This window comes from Rhinolophus hipposideros (assembly GCF_964194185.1).
Source record: "Rhinolophus hipposideros genome assembly, chromosome: 7".
Taxonomy (NCBI): domain Eukaryota; kingdom Metazoa; phylum Chordata; class Mammalia; order Chiroptera; family Rhinolophidae; genus Rhinolophus; species Rhinolophus hipposideros.
The window spans coordinates 7009006-7026161 of record NC_138053.1 but is presented as its reverse complement, the minus strand read 5'-3'; the positions used below and the strand labels follow the sequence as shown (position 1 = coordinate 7026161).

The 17156-nt window shown below is 56.1% G+C and overlaps 1 protein-coding gene across 1 annotated transcript; it reads left to right on the top strand.

Moving 5' to 3' along the window:
* Positions 1-404: 404 nt before the first annotated feature.
* On the top strand, positions 405-2813 carry TMEM270 (transmembrane protein 270; the record flags this gene model as incomplete). Its single annotated transcript, XM_081053513.1, has 3 exons — positions 405-476; positions 1937-2371; positions 2499-2813. The coding sequence occupies 3 exons, from the start codon at positions 405-407 to the stop codon at positions 2811-2813; spliced, it is 822 nt and encodes a 273-aa protein (XP_080909639.1).
* Positions 2814-17156: the final 14343 nt, after the last annotated feature.

The window sequence follows — 17156 nt, the reverse complement described above, 5'->3', positions numbered from 1 at the left end:
AGGTTTGGGCAGATGAGGCTTCCTTCTGCTTCCAAACATTTTGTCACCTATGGCCCTGGGGGTAAAGATTTTTATTTCCCAGGCCTTGGATACTTGGGGAGTTGGAAGGATCTGAGGAGGTGCAGCTTATTTCCATCCACACTGACCGCTGGAGGGCCTTCCTGGTGCCAGTTCTGGGCAGGCCACGGGTTCGTGGAGATGATGTTCCCAGGGGCAGTCTCCAACCAGGAAGTGGACAGGACGTGGAAGACAAATACCCCAGTCTTTGTGAAGTGAAGGGTGGGAGGCAGGTAAAGGGAAGTCTCTTGTGGCAATTGGGTCCCCGCGGAAACTCAGCCCCCACCCTGCAGTATCTGTGAGGTCACCCTGCTCCTCCCAGCTGGAGGAGGGATAGGAGGCCAGATATGGAGGCGCTCCCTTCAGTCAGATCCAGCCTCTTGGGGATCCTGCTGCATGTGGTAAAGCTCTCAGTGCTGGTGAGTGGGGGTGGGGACTGAGGGGCAGGGGCCACACACCTGGCCCTTCACAGCTACCTCAGAGCTGCTGGACTGGGCAACCTGTCCTGATCTGTGGAGCGAGGTGACTCCCTGCTTCCTGGAGTGATCTGTCAGCTCCCAGAAGCCCCACCCCAAGCCACAGTGCCAGAATTTTCTCTATAGCGGGTCACTCCTGTGGGTTAAGCATTGCCCTGCCCATCCATGTTTTTAAAACATGCAAATGCTGATGACTGGGGCCATATCTCCAAATCACTACTCCTCAGTGGGCTGAGTTATCAGAAAAGGCTTCCTTGGCTCTGCTGGTGTGGTGATAAAAAGGAGGGATTACATGGTGCAGTAGAAACAGATCGACAATTGGATTTGAATCTTGGCTGCTCCACTCTTTAGCTGTGTGACTTTGGGAAAATTAATCCACTTCTCTGAGCCTCTGTTTCTTCACTTATACTGAGCTTATAGAGTTATGTAGGATATAATAGGCTGCTGTCCTCCATGGTCTCAACATTATGAATTGGCGAGGCGGAGGCAGCTGCCATTTCCTATCTGCATTTCAATTCCTCCTCAAGCTGTACTCTTGGGTTCCCTTCCTTTCCCAGCATAGCTCCACCCCCTTGGCTCCACTGATCCTTCCTATGATGGGCTACACGGCCAACCCCAGAGGGCAGCCTCCCACACCATCCCTTAGGGCTCTAGATAGTCCTGTAGACAGGGACACATGCGGTCCAGACTGGTGGGTTGGTGTTACTCAGGGGCCGGGGTTTTCAGGGCTCTGAGGAGGGGCCGTTCAGCTCCAGGACTCAAGTGAAGCTTTCTCATTTGCAGACTCTTTCCCCATCCAACTCCACTCTTCCTCCCAGTGGATGGGAAACATATCCACCCTCACACAAGTCAGAAATCTGGACATCTTCTTGGGTCCCTCCCTCTCCTTCACCCCTCTCGGTAGGTCAGTGATTGATTCTGTCAATGCCTCTCACGCCTCATATCTCTCTAACCTTAATGATACTGCCCTTTGCTCCCAGCTGGCCTCGTGACACCGAGCCAACCAATGCGCGAGAAAGCCCAGGTGTTTGGGAGAAGAAACTGACCTGGGTTCATCCTGCAGGGCTGACGGGGATGGTCACTCCTTATATAATAATAATAATAATAATAATCAACCAGACTCCTTCAGTCAGGAGTATTATAAATAATCATTTAAATCTAAAGGAAAGAAAACCAAATATAATATGAAACACCTTCTAAAGGTCCCTCCTGAGGATGGAGTCCTTAGAAATAGACAGATAAAGATCATTCTTATGTGTGGGGAAACTGAGGCCTTGCAAGGAGGAGGGCATGGCCCAAGGTGACCCGGCAGCCCCACCCCTACAATAAAACCTTCTGCAGAGAAGGTTCCTTCCCTGAGTGAGTGAAGGTGGGTGATTGTTTCTCCCTCTCTCTTCTTGTAGCTGGTCCGGAACTGGGTCCATCTCTACGAGGTTCTTCTCCTCAAGGTCATGCTCTTCCACCACTGGCTGTCAGGGCTGGTCCAGGAGGCCCAGGGGTCCTGCGGCCAGCAGGCCCACTCACCGCCCGGCCTTGCTGCCTGCCCCATGGGCTGGGTTCTACGGGCTGGGCTGGCACTGATAGAGGTCCCTGTATGGTTGGTACTGAGGGTGCCCAGGCTAGTGTGGGCTGGCATGCTAGGCTGTGCCCGGGCCACGGGCCTGGCCTCGATGCTGCTAGGTGCCTGGGAGCGGCTGCGCTTGTCTGTAGCCACCTGGATGGACCTGCTTCTGTCATGTCTGCACAGCTTGATGCTGGCAGCCTTGCTGCTGCTGCTGCTCACCTGGAAGCTGTGCTGGAAGGCCCACCGCTACAGCCTGGGCTGGCTGCCCAGCAAGGTGGGTGGGCAGGGTGCCGGCCCGGCGGCTGAGGGCTGGCCTGGGGCACGGGGCATGACCAGGGCTGGGCTGGGGGAATAGCAGCCAGGCAGTGCAGCCCTGTAAGCTCATGGTGGCCCCCTGCCCGTCCTCTTGCCGCCTCCAGGCTCTACTGGAGAATTGTGTGGTGCTGGAGCTACTGGCACTGCTGAAGCATCTGTACTGGTGGGTGGAGAGCACGACAGCACTCACCGCTTGGCACCTGGCCTATCTTGTCACTTGGACCACCTGCCTTGCCTCACACCTGCTGCAGGCTGCCTTTGAGCACACAGTCCAGCTGGCGCAGGCCAAGGAGGCTGAGCTGCAGGAGGCCTCAGGCCCTTTGTCTGAGTCCCTGCTGCTTGGGTCCTTGGTCCCCAAGGCTGGGCCAGTCCCGCCAGAGCATAGAACCCCTGGGGAATAAATGTGTCCCCATCTGTCTCTCCTGGTTTGGTCTGGTCTAGGGTCTCACTCTCCATTCCTCTTTCCCACTGTCTTGAAGGGATATATGTATATGTGTGTGCGCCCGTATGTGTTTGTGCATGTATGTGTGTGCATGTATGTGTGTGCATGCACGTGTGCGTGCACATATGTGTGTGCATGCATGTGTGTGCATATATGTGCGTGCATATATGTGCGCGCACGTGCATGTGTACACATGCATGTGTGCCCTAGGGCTGCCTCTGGGAAGGAAATCACTTTCTGTGAGCACATGATACATGCCAGATAACCATCTCAGATACCTTACACGTGTAATTTTGTTTAAATCTCAGAGCAACACAGGCATCAGGTTTGATTAGCCCCATTTTGCAGAGGAGAAATTGAGCCTCAGAAGATTAAACAATCCCAAGAGTAATTAGGGGAAGAGCCAGCACTGGACCCTAGATATTTTTGTTTCCCAGAACCCCTAACTTTCTTTAGGCCCATGCCACTGGCTCTCAGGATTGTTGGTTTACAGTGCTTTAGAGAAGATGGGTAATTATAGACTCTGGCCTCTGGGGGGTGCCAGGGTTTCACATTTAAGAAACAGAAAATTCCTTTGAGAAGTAGTTACGCCAGAGCCAGTATGTAGCTAGCCCATCCATTCATTCTTAGCCATTCACTTTCCCACTCATCCATCCATCCACTCATCTATCCGTCCATCCATCCCTCAGCCTGTCTACTCACCCACCCACCCATCCATTCACCCACAAATCCACCCATACATCCATCCACCCACTCATCCACCCACCTATCTATCCATCCCTCAGCCTGTCTACCCACTCACCTACCCACTCATGCACAAATCCATCCACAGATCCATCCATCTCCTCCAGGGAGGGAGGAATATCCATACCTTAGCACTCACCTCTCGTTGCCTAGTCTTGCTGAGGGGTGGCTAAAGTTGCTTTGAGACTTTAGGCTACAGTGGGTCAGATCCCGCAGATACTGCCCCTAGGTAGGTGATACTGTGAGGGGAAGGGGTGGTTTCTTTCAATCACCCCCCACTCACTTCCAAGCCTGAGGGTGGTGGGAGAAAATATTCCAGAGAGCTCTGCCCTGCTTTCTCCTTCCCCATTCTGGTTCCCAGGGAATTTAGGGCCCCATTCCTGCCTTGCCTCCCATCTGGATCTGCAGATGATTCATGGTGGATGTTCATGGTGAACTTCTAGACCCTTCCGCCAAGTCTGAGGAGCAGTCCTGGCCTGTCCCTGTGGGAAGACTTGTGAAGGGCTCCCATCTGGCCAATGAGGCACAATTCCTGCTGGAGAAGGCCCTGTAGGTCACTGGGGATTTCAGAACACACCCAACTTTCAGGGAACACTGCGTGCAAAAGAGTGTGAAGTTGGCCCACTGCTGAGGGTGGGGCCTGGGGGGACGGGGAGGAAGCCCCCGAGCAGCACGTGGAGCTGGATGGGTCTTGAGCTGCCAGGGACCAAGCTGGTGCTTCACAAGCATGGGGTCTGCGGGGCCGGGTCCAGGGCACTGGGAGGGAATGAGGCAGGCAGATAAGGAGGGGCAAGTGGAAAGGGACCTCAAAGGCCAAGGGGGGAGAGGACGGGTGGTGGCAAATGCCTGCCCATGGGGAGGGAAGACCAGAGCCAGGATGGAGCTGAGGGATGGGCTGGAGGCAGTTGGTGGGGAGGCTCTGGGCAGCGGGGTTAAAGGCCAGGCCGTGTATGTGATAGTGGTATCTTTTCCTTCCACTACGTTTTTAAACATTGCCAACTATACAGAGATGTTAAGGGAAAAATGTTTACTTCTCTAGTTCCAAACTTAAGTGACACAGGGTCTGCATGATGCTTCCTTCTTTCCAGCCACGATTCTTTGCATATGTGCAAACCTGCATGCCTGCTCACTATAATACACCCGTAGATTGTGTTGATGAGATCCTAGTACACAGCGCATCTCTTTAGGCATATTGCTTTTTTGCATTTGAAAATATACCACCCACCCACATCTAAGACAATCCACATGGATACCTTATCCTTTGTAACAGCTGTATTGAGGCCTTCAGGTCAGCTTCCTGTTTGCTTTTTCCCACAGTGTTGCTCTGAAGCATGGGAGGGGTGAGCCTCAGAGGAACTCCCTGGTGAGCGGGTGGACGGGCGTATTTTGGGAGGTAGCCCTTGCCCTGGGAGCTCCTCTCCGACCAGCCACAAGCTATGCTCCCACCTCTCCTGTGGTATCCCTGGGGGCCTGGGGCTGAGACCTCCCACAGCTGGAGTGAGCCTGAGAAGAAGGCACCAGGGCTGGGGAAGGAGCTGGGGGCAGAGGACACAGCCCCAGTCTGCCAGAGGGAGAGGACCTAGCCTGGGCCCTTGGACCTGGGGGTGGGGTGGAGCCAAGAGACCAGCTGGGGCTTAGGACCCTGCTGCCCTGAGCATGCCCGCTTGCTCATCCCACCCTCTCCAATAGTTGGCTCCCAAATCAGGCTCCCAAATTGTCTGCTGCTGGTGGCAATAAGACTGCAACTTGAAAAGGCCTAGCCCCTACCTTCCACAGGGGGCTTGCAGGGGACACTCTAGTGTGGCCATGCCTTGGGCTAAGTACCCACTATACCCCTGTGAGAGAAGACTTCAAAAGCTTGAAGTCAGAGTAGAGCTGGGAGCAGATAGGAAGCCATTCTTTTGGGCTGGGGTGGCTGGATAGGCTTCCTGAAGACGGGGGCATTTGAACTGGGCCTTCAAGAGAGAAATATACTGCAGTCAGAGGGCAAGACCCTGGTTGCTGGCCCTAGGTCTGCCCCTTGCTGTGTGAGCTTTGTCAGGCTGGACCCTCTCTGACCTTGGTTTCCTTAGGTGCTGTTGCTGATCTGTGCCCAGAGCCACAGGCTGGGTTCTGACACCTGAGTCTGCCCTAGGAAGTGCACAGGTTGGGGAGCGGGTGCAGCACTGAGAAGGAGAGGCTAGTGAGCGTATGTGGCCCTTCCCACTGTGAACCCAAGGCCTGAGGAGAAGGCCCAGGGTTGGGGGCAGATGCTTGGTCTCCATGGCTCTGCCCTGCCTCTCTCTGTGACCTTAGATGAGGCTCTGCCCTCTCTGGGACGGTTTCCATGTCTGTGCAGTGTGGGGTGACTGGGTGATCCCTGATGAGACAGTCAGCATTCAACGTTCTGGACCCCCAGCTGGGAGGAGGTCTCGGGCTGGCGAGGAGCCAGGCCAGCATGTGCAGATCTGCGGGACAGGGCCCTTACACAAGCTGAGAGCTGCTTCCGTGAAGCTTGTGCTTCCAGGCCCTGAACGCAAGTCCCCCCAGTCTTCCCAAGGGCTCTGGTCGCCTGGGGCTGGGGCTTGGGAGAAAGGGAAGAGGTTGAGAATAGGCCCTTGGCTGCCCCTCGCACATAGTGGGCAGATCAGAGGCCACGGGGTTAGAAAGCCACCGGGCTTGAATCCTGGACCTCCTGGCTTTGCGATCTTGCACCAGTTCCTTAACCCGGGGAGCCTCAGTTTCCCACCTGTGAACAGGCACAGTCATAGTACCTTGACCCTCACAGGGCTGTTGCTGGGTCTGGGCATGAGCAGTACCTGTTTCGGGCCTGCTGCAGGATGTGCTGGGAACCCCAGCTTCCTCTCGGGTCCTGCCGCCTTCCCAGAGGATACGGGGACCCCATTCTGAGGTCAAGGGTGAGGGCAGTCAATCTGTCTGTCTCAGGCCTGTGAGTATGGAGGGGCCCTGGCCTGCTGGGGGAAAACAGGACAGGGGGTGGTGGTGGGGCTTGGGCAGGGTGGGGGGAACTGGCTGAAGGGCTGGCCAGCAGCTCCACGCAATCTGTCTGCTATGCAGTCCCGGGCCTGGACTGTATTTATTTATGCTGAGCGTGTATTTATATCAGCCCCTTTCTCATTAATAGGGCAGGAAATGGCTGGAATTGTTACATACCTGGCGGCCCAGGGGTCCCGCTGGGCCAAGACACACAGGGCCCTGGCCACCCTGTCATGACTGTGAGGGGCCCCCTCCTGAGTCCCAAGCCTAAGTCCCTGGCCTTTCACTGACCCCTCCTTGCGTTGAGTCCCCCTCTACTTCCTTGAGCTCCGCTCATCCCGAGTCCACAGCCCTGAGAGAGGGGCTCCTTCTCCTTTGCAGCCTTCTTCTTCTAGCTCCTGATCTCATCCCAACCCCAGGAGTGACAGCTGTGTTAGGGGATGTCACTATGCAGCTTGCAGGATAGGGGGATAGTGGGGAGGCCGCGGGCAGAGCAGTGAGGGTACAAGGCTGAGAAATCAGAGTCCCCTGACTTGGGGATGGGACCCTGCAGCCTGGGGTGGGGGCCTGGGCAGAGCTGGAAGTAAGGGGATGTGAGAGGGCTGTCCTGAAGATTAGGGGTGGTCCCTGGGGCTCTGCTTCCCACCAAGCTGAGCTACATGTAGGCTTGGACGGAGCCTGCGGCTTCCTCCTCCTGGGATACCCCCAACCATGAAGGGGGTCTCTGTGTTTACCACCCCACAGGGGCCCAACAGAGGGGGGGGTTCATCCCTGTCCTGCCTTCCTGGCCACTGTGGCTAAATGAGGCTTCTCTGCTCGGGGCCCAGCAGCCCCCTCCCCGGCCCCCATGCTGCACTCAGAACCAAGCCAGCATCTCTCTCCAGGCCCCAACTTTTGGGCACGGGCCCCAGGTGGGGCTGCCAGAGCTGAGAGGCGCGGCCCCCTCCCCAGAGTACTTGCCTGACATAACCTATTAGTGCTTCTCGCCTCAGCCCTCTCCCCCAGCCAGCCAGCCTCCCCGTCTAGGCCAGACTGTGCTGGTCCTGCTGTCACTCTCCTGGGCTGCTTTCCTAGGACAGGGTTAGAAGGACGCTGCAGGCACCCAACCACCCCAGGGGAGAGCTGTGCTTGTTCACTCCTCCCCTCAGTTGGGGCCCAAGGGTTGTTATCCACCCAGAGGCTTCTTCTAGGCTGAGCCCTCTGGCCGCTGCCCCGTGGTCAGGTGGGCCTGACCTCTGCCCTCTGCCCACTGCAGCCACTATGCCCTCCGGGCTCAGAGTCCAGAGTTGAGGCCACTTGCAGACATGATGACTGCACAGAGGATGAGGAGCTTTCCATTTGCCCTCCTCCCTGCCCTCTCAGCTGAACCTCCGTGGTGGAAGGGGTCGGGAGGTGTGCTACCTCTGACAGTGAGGAGGGGCCTGCTGCGAGATTTCCAGTGCTCTGCGCTGGAGGCCCCCTGGGTGGTGAGAGGGGCTGCTGCAGAATCTCAGGACTCTGCTGGGGGCTAACGCAGGGGTCTCTGGGCTTCTCTCATCTGTCCCACCATATGGGACAGATGTGCTCTATGGGGAGAGAAGAGCCAGGCCCTCAGGAGGGCACCTTTTCAGGCTCCCTTATAAAGGCTTTCCCCAGACACCACTTTGAGCCACCAGTCTGCAGTCCCCAGATGAAGCCCAGGCCAGGAGCAGGTTCTTAATGTTCCTCTACCCCTGCCTGGTTCTGCCTTGTTGGACTGGATTGTCTTAGAGAAGCTGGCTTCTCTGGGAGCCGCCCATCTCTGAGATGGGGACTCCACACCTCACACAGGAACTGACGTAGTAGGTAAAGGGCTTGTCAGGGCCTGGCATATGGAGGATGTCCGGTGGGTGGGAATGCTTCTTCTACCAGCTCAGCTTGGTGGCTGAATGCCTGGGGTCGGAGGGTCAGTGGTCAGCCCAGGCCCACTACCTAGCTGGGCTCCTGCCCCTCCACTTCCCAAGTGGAGCAGCACTGTCTGGATTAGGGAGCAGCTGAGGGGCAGGCCCCCCAGGGCAAAGCTGCACCCTCTGTGATTCTCCTGGTATTGTCCCCCACCTCTCAAAGCCTGCTTTGAAAGCCAGGCCAGTGCCTCCTCTACTGTTCCTGCAAGGATGTCCAAGTCAGCTCATTGTGTGGGGCTGAGAGGGTAGGTGTGGGGGTGGGGAGAGGCAGGCATCTGGCCCAAAGCACTGCCTTCCCCCAAGCTGCCTGTTGCTTGAAGGACCTTGGACCCTTTGCTCCTGTTGGGGATCCTGCCTGTCCCTGACTGTGTGACCCTGGGCAGGACCCTGGGCTCAGTTCCTGCTTAGGAAGTGAAGCATAAGCCTTTGGGCTCTGTGGTTCCTCAGTCAGAGTCTTTGTCAACCCTGAACCTGTCTTGGTCCTGGGGACCATGGGCTAGGGTTGGGGTGCTGGAAAGGACATGAGTGGGGAGATCTCTTGGCCCAGCCCCCAAACCCCAAGCCCCTGGGCCCGGGTGCTACAGCTAAGCCCTGCAGTCACTCCTGCTCAGACGGTACACATCTGGAGCTGTGTCCCGCCCCCACACCCAGCCCACATCTGGAGCCCAAAGCCTGCTAGCCGACTAAACACAGAGCATCTGGGCCCCAAAGAGCCTGCTCTCAGGTTAATGCGGCCCATCTGGGCCCCTGGCTGCTGCTCTGCCTGTCTCCACAGCGGAATGCTGGCTGCACATCTGGATGGCTGGAGCTCTTCGGCCACCCTGCCTCACCCTGTGCCCAGCTGGGTCCGGGGCTCGTGCTGCCCGGGGTTCCCTGCCCTGAGGCGGGAGTCCTGTGCCCACTCTTCCTTTCCGATGACTCAGCTCGTAGGGCTTCTCCTGGGGGCTGCCTTGGGAATAGCTTAGTTTTGACATAATGTAGATACATGTCCCCTGCTAGGAGTGGTGACAGCTGCCACTCTGCACGAACTCACCGGGCAGCCCCTTGGCATTGCTTGAAAGAGCCCCTGGGGGCCCTCAGCACCATCTGTCTTCCTACCCCCTCCTGAGGTGCCTAGGGTGTTGCAGGGTTTGCCACCAGCTGTGGGGGGACTGCACTGGGTTGGTGCCTGTCACTGAGCCCACTTCACATGATGTGCCGGACTGTCACTTCCCTTCTCTACCAATAGGCGTGCTTGGTAGGATTGGGGCTGGCTGTCTGCTCTGAAGCCCAGACTCAGAGAAGAGAGCCTGAAAAAGCAGGATGTCCAAGGGGACCAGGGCTGGCCTGCGGGAAAGACCACCTTGGGGCAAGGAGTCGCTGGGGCAGAGACACGTCGTGGGGCAGCCCGGGGAGGCGGCAGGTCTGGGTTGGAGGAAGCTTTTGAGCTGAGGGAACTGCCCAGCGGTGGCCTGGACTGATTCCTCTTCAATAGGGCTATAGACCCTGCCCTTCTGACCTCACCGGGGTCATGGGACCCTGAGGAGCGAAAGTACGCGGGCATCCTCAGTCACTGTCTTTGTAGTATTTAGCTCCCTGTTGCTGGGGGGGATGCAAGCTCGCAGGGCTGCTTTCTGTCAGGAAGACGGCAGAGGCTATTCGCACGAGCAGGCCAGAGCTGTGTTAGACAACCTCCTCGCGTTACGCTTATGCCCTGTGATTCCAAGATTCGAGGATTCTGAGCTGCTGCTTTCTCAGCCCCGGAGCCTCCTACGACAGGAGGTACAAACAGCTAAGGTGTGGAGGCCAGAGATTTGGAATGCAGGGTGGTGAAGGGTGCAGGGGTGAGAAGGGCCCTGGGAGCACAGAGAGGTGTCCCCAGTCTGTGGCCTGGGGCCGAGGGCCTTGCTGCCTCCCTGCCCATAATAGCCCCAGCTCTGGTGCGGGCCCAGCCTCCAAGCCCTGGGCTGCGGGCACTGAGCCCGCTGTTCTGCAGCCCGCAGTCAAGCTCTATCAGAGCATCACTGGCCCTGACTGAAAGGAATTCTTTGTTGCTCTAGCCTCCAGGCCAGAGGCCCTGGAGCAACAGGCGATTTAAACCATAGAGCTTCATGCCTCCTTCTGCACCTCCTTACCCACTGAAAATCGGAGTCAACAAACATGCTAGATGAAGACACGAATAAAAAATAACGAGAGCTAGCATTTATTGAGTATTCACACTGAGCCAGATACCTTCTGAGGGTTTTACTTGTATTAACTCATTCCAGCCTCCCTGTGAGGGAGGTACCATTGTTATCACGAACCCATTTTACAGATGGGAGGATCCTGAAGCTGAAGGTCCGCTCAGCCATTGGGTGGCAGAGCTGCGATTCAAACCAGGCAGTCTGTCTCCAAAGTCTGTGTCCTTAACCACTGGTCCTCCTTGCCTCTCTGTAAGCAGCGTGGGTGGAGGAGACAGAGAGCAGAGTGTGGCAGAGAGAGGAACAGATCTTAAGCCCTGACAAGTGATGCCGCTGTCCCAAGTCCAGGAGGAGAAGTAGAACCAGCTAAGTTACAGGGGCCACCCTGTCCTATCCCCCCAGGTCTTCAAATGAGGTGTCCAGGCATTGAAAGGCAGCCTTCTGCCTTGTCGAGGGTTTCAAAGCAAACCGAGATGGGCTTTGCATTATCTGAGTCCACTGGCCAGAGACAGAGCTGGTTCCCCTGGCTCTCCTGGAAGGCAGGAGTTGGGCTGCTGGGGGCCGTGAGGCACACATGGCTCTGTGCCCAGTGTCCTGGGGAACACCTGGCCCTGAGGTGTCACTCAGAGCTGTCTGGAGGGTCACTCAGAGCTTCCAGGGCTGGGGCTGGCGAACTCCGTGTGTGTGTGTGTGTGTGTGTGTGTGTGTGTGTGTGTGTGTGTGTGTGTGTGTGTTTGTCTTAACCTCGGTCGGCTTCTGCCGCCATCTGACCTGCCTGAGGAACTAGGCAGACAGAAGAAAGAGCGGGCATTCTGGGGCCATTGTCATCATTTTGGGACTATTTTGACTGACCTTCCTTGTCCCACAGGCACCTTCTGACAACTTCTCCCCCCACTCAAAGCCCCTGCCCTCTTAGCACGAACATGGCAGCCACTGCCACTGGGTACCTCCTTCATTCCTGGCCCCATGGTGAGGACTTCACTATGATGTAATTTCTCACTTAATCCCCATAGCTGCAGCAGGAAGCTATCAATGTCATCCTCATTTTACAAAGAAACTGAGGCTCAAAGAGGGTAAATCACTTGTTCACACAGCTGACAAATGATTCAAATTCAGCTGTCTGATCTCCCTCACTGAGCCCCTAATTCCTACCTCTGTCAAGAGGGCTGGGAAGAACCCCCCAATCCCCAAACTCCTGGGGTGGGGCCAGGCTTCCCAGAGCTCCAGCCTGACACCCCTGTTCCCTAGCTGGCTGGCTTCAACTAAGCTCAGCCTGGTCTTTGGGGGCTGGCCCAGGGCCAAGGGGGAGAATAATGGGAGTGAAAGGAACGGAAACCCTCTCTAAAGTAACTGGGGAGGGAGGCCAGGACAGCAGGGGTTTCTAATCAGGCTGGGTCCCAAGGCCCACTGGGCAGGGGACAGGGGCTGTCTAGGCTCCACTTCCTGTGTGCGTTCGAGGTGCTCTGGCCTGGCCCTGCATGGGAAGACTGAGGCAGAAAGGACTGACACAGGTTCTGACCTGTGGCTCTAGGGGTCTTGGCTCTCTCTGGGGGGCCCCAGTCTGAGGAGAAAGTGGAGGACAATTCTGCTAAGACTCAGACTAACTCGACTCTCCACTGCTGAGTTTGGCAAGAGGAGAAAGCTGCTGGTTCAGCCCTACAGCACCTCCTTTGCCGCCCACCCCACCTCACTCCCAGCAGGCTGGGAGTGCTAAGAGGGGGGAGGTGGGCTCAGTGCCCCTGCCTCAGGCTGCACAGAATGCCTTGTCTTGACCCTCAGCACGCCTAGCTACCCCAACGGTCTCGCCAGGTAGACTTACTGTGGCCTTTCCTGACCCCCCACTCCCCCTCCCCACACCAAAGGTACTGTCCTTTCGATTTCTATTATGTTATTTAGGTTGCACAAAATGCCTGAGTTACAGATGGGGCAGCTATGGCTCAGCTAGTAGCTGTGGGGAGAGCCCAGAGCCCTCTGCTGCCGCAAGGTCCCAATGCCCAGATCACCAGCTCTGTGTTCATTCTGGTCCCCAGGGCCTCAGTGCTCTGTTTGGTAACCTAAGAGGAGGTGTCCAGCTGAGTGCCTGGGATAGGAGACTGGTTTTCAAAGTGGCTTCTGAACACCTGTGGCCCTGCAGCCATGCTCACTGCAGCCATCACTCATTACCCCAACCCCCAGGATGGCAGGATCCAGCCCTGGTCCAGGGATTTGGGTTGGGCTGAGGTTTCCAAATGTGACTCTGGCCTGTCAGTCAGATTAGTGGCTCTATCGGCTGGTTTGAGAGACTCCATGGCTGCGAGCTCTGCCTTGAGCTCCGCACCTGGGGGGCCCCCATCTCACTCCCCTTGCTAATAACTCCTGGCCTCACTGCTGGCACACCTTATTCCCTCTGGGAGCTGCTGCCCTGTGGGCCCTGCTGCTGGGCCTGTGAGGGCACCATGAGCGCCTTCTCCCTCTGTGCCAACTGTGGGAGGGCCCTCAGGAGCAGCTCTCACCATTCACATCTGGGGGAAGGAGATTATTACTAATAGGTGCGGGGGGGGGGCACTGCCACCTTCTAGGTCTATCCAGGGGCCCAGCTAGCCCCTCTGTTTCTTTCCTCCGAGTGGAGGATTGGGGGTGAAGGGCTTTGATCATTCTCTCAATCCACAAACACTCGGATGCCTTCTTGGTGGGAAGCAGAAGTCCTTGCTTGCCGTGACTTCTGATTGTGCTGTTAACCAGGTGCCTTAGATCCTGACTTCTTGCCTCTGGCCTCAGTTTCCCCCTCTGAACTTGTGTTGAGAAGACCTTTAGATCTTGCTTGCGTGAAACCCACCTCTCGCCCTGGTGTCCAGTGCCCATCATCCACCCACACCCCCAACGCCACAGGGTTTCCCGACCAGTCCCCAGGCTGTGACTGTGGCATTCCTCCTGAGTAGGGCCCAGTCAGCCCAGTACTGGTCTCTCACCCCGGCCCCTTGGGCTCATTACCAACAGTGAGAGAGGGTCTTTCTGCCTCACCCTCTTGCCCAGCAGCAGGGAGCTTGTCAGGGAGCAAATTCTCACAGACAAACTAGGCCAGTCAACAAACAGGCGACCAAAACAACAAGGAAAGATTACGAAACCCAGATTCAGGGAAAGAGGCCACTCTGAGCCTCTCCAGGACGGGGCGGCAAAACTGGGCCAGGCCTGTGGGTCAGAGCCTGCCTGGCCCGGACTATTTTTGTACCGTCTGGGGGGTGGGGACTGATGAAATCCCAGCTGCATTTCACCAAAACACTTTCCCCTTAAGCCCAGGCTCCATGTGGTTCAAATTCATTGTCACTTAACTCATCACTCAAAGCCCTGAGCCGCACCCCTCCCCCCTAAGAAAGACAAAAACACAGAGTCTCTGGCACGTGCATGAGGGGCTGTGACAAGCAGGCTGGCTGCCTTGACCTGAGTTACCCCCGGCAGCCTGCCCCTCCATCTTCCCTGCTCCTTTCCCCTCAGCCTTGGTTTCCTCAAAGGTAGTAAGACGGGGCGGGCCGCTGTACAAGTAGGGTTGAGTTCAGAGTCTTGGGTCATTGACTCTCTCCCCTCCACCCCCACTGCTGGAGACAGGAAGGTGATGTGCCCTGAAGGTCTGTGTGTAGGAATGCCTGGAGGTCACCCATGGCAGTGTCACATGTGGACGTGTCTGTGCCAACAATGAAAGGAAAGCCAGTCTGCTTTTTCTTCTTGTTGCTTTTCACAGCATTTGTTGGATAGGCCCTGGTATTCTTCACCTCAGGGCTGTGTTGGGATTGGCCAGGGCAGAATCGGAGCGGATGGGAAGGGCTGCTGGCAGGGAAGCCACCAGAGGGCATTTCAGTCTTTATCAAACGTGAGGACGGGACCTCTGCTTTTACGAACTGCACTGACCCTGTGGTTTCCTGAACCCTGTGGCCACGGCTGTGGGTGCATTTGGTGATGGGTCCCTAGCCCATCCTACCCACGTGTGCACTCAACTCACGATCCCTTCCTTTAGCCAACACCAGGCTGGCATTTCTCAGGAGGAACTTCAGCTGGGGCAGAGGAGGTCCTCCCTTCCTGCCCTCCTGTTCCATTCTGGGTGTCTATCTCTCACTGTAAACTGGGGGCCTCTCCAGGATGGGGTGAAGGCTGATCCACCCCGGGGTCCCCGGTGCCCAGCACAGGGCTTGGCCCAAAACCCAAGAGTAGCAAGTGCTTGTTGAATGAATTAACACATTTCTCAAATCACGTCAAAGTGCTATTTTCATTATCTTCAGGCCAGATTAATCCAGAGTCACGCTCTCCAGATAAATATTGCCAATCTGGCTTTTGCATATGTCACAGGCAGGGATAGTGCTCCCTTCGGACTTAGGCAGGAAGGACAGCCCCTGTCTCTAGAGAGGGGTGACCCCTGAGTTCCCCTCTCGTCACATCGGGGAGGCCTAAGACTGCTTTTGCTCTGGTGACCTCTCCCCTAGGCTGCCCCTCTAGCTTTGGTCTCTGGTCCCAGACTGAGAGGGTAGCAGGGTGGAGCTGCAGGAGTTTGCTTTCCTGGGCAGGGTCAGTCAGTTCCTGAAGCAGTGGAGTTGTTTGGGTGCAAACATTTCCCTGTATTGTCCGGCTTCAGAAGGCAGCCAAGAGTCTAGGCAGGAGGGCGGTTGATGTAGCAGGAGTTTTCTCCCCTCCACCCCAAAGAGGACAGGAGCCTCCAAACAGACAGGTGGGGGTGGGGAAGTCATCCCTGGCCCTGGGGGATGCAGAGGAACTGGGAGAAGACAGAAAGGGGAGTCAGGCAGAGACATGCACTGGTCTTTGGTTCAAGTCCAGCCCAAAGGACAAGGCTCTGCCTGCCCCGGGGGAGGCCGGGAAATGCCCATCATTCCCTTGCTGGCCAGGTACTCCAGCCTGTCTCTTTCATGACACCTGACCTCCCCTCTCAGCTAAGCTTGCTTTTCCTCTGAGATATTTGCTGGATGACATCTTTTCTGGGGCAGTGGCTCCAGAGATGGGGTGTCCTGGGGGTTGAGAGAGGGATGTCGTGCTGAGCCCTTGTGGGTCTCCAGAGTTCTTGCTCTCTCTGTCTCAGGGCCTTTTAACAAGACATCCCCTTGATTTCTACTTTCCTCCCTGGAACACCAGAAAGAAACTTCTCTGTGTCAAGATGGCAGTGGGCAATGCTGCTTCGCATTTTGGAAGTGTTTCCCAAGTGATATTCTGTGGAATATTGTTTTGGGAGAGGATTCGATAAGCTGAGGAAATACTGGATTTGACAAAGTCCGATAGGCTCCCCTCTTGCAGGACTTCTCAGAGCCTTTAATTGTTAATAGGGACCTTGATCTTTTAAGAATGGGGTCCTGGTGTACAGTATTTTCCCTATGGAATCTTTCAGGACATGTGGGACATACTCTGGGCCACTCAGGTTTAGAATACACCTCGAGAGATGGCAGAGGGATGGGTGAACATGTTTCTTTTTTTATGTTGAGTGGAAAATGACCCTTTCAACATTGGGTGAACTTGGCTACGGGAGGTTCCCTGGTGTCAAACTAGTGTGGCGATCTGGTCACATGGTTTGTCCTCTCTTCCTTGGCCCTGAAGGGACATGAACTGGCAGGTGGACAAAACAAGTAAGTCAGGACAGACCTTGTCTATCTCTTTAACTTATTGAAAATATGAACCATGGTTTAGTCAACCATGGCCAAAGTTGGGCAAGACCCAGACATCTAGGAAAGTTGGAGGACTTCATTCATGAAGCTGGTGTGAAGTTCTGGAAAGGGCAATCCCAGCTTCAAGAGATCTGACTCCAAGACCAGATTTTGGAATGAGTTACCAGGACTCAGGGCATGCTGGGTTCTCACCCTGAATCTCTCTGTCACCTTCCCATAGCTGGAGTTCCTGGACCCCACTGGTAGGCTCACCTCTGCCCCAGACTCTGGGGCCCAACCTGACCTTAGGGGATTTCTGAAGGAGCCAAGTTCAATGTTCAGGGGATTGGCACCCAATCTTGTGTTGCAGTTCTAATAACGGAGGCTCAGGTTTGCCTCCAAGGCCCCTCTTGTCAGTTCCTTCCCAGCATGAGTACTAGACCCCAGCCATGTGCTGGGGACCCTCTGACCTGCCTCTGGACTCCCCTAACTTTGCCCTCCTGCCTGGTTCCCGGGTCCCAGACTCCTGTCGTTGCATTCCATGGACCTGCTGGACCCCCTCCTCCTGTTAACTCTGGCTGGTCCTCTTTGAGTCTGCCTGGGCCCCAGGCCCCACCCACTGGATGGGCTCCTTGTTGGTGACATTGTCTCAGAACCTGCTCCATCTCAGAGTGAGTCCAGTTGCACAGTCCTTCCCTGGTCCAATCTATAACTTGTGACTGTCCCTGGGGCAGTCAGCAAGACTGGTGCCCCTGGGCACCAGACAGCAAGAAGGAGCCATTCTACGGAAGCCTGGGGATAAGACCAGGCCTCTTGAAACTGGTTCACTCACTTATTCATTTATTCAGTTACTTATTATTTCTATCAACATTCGTGGAGTGGACCT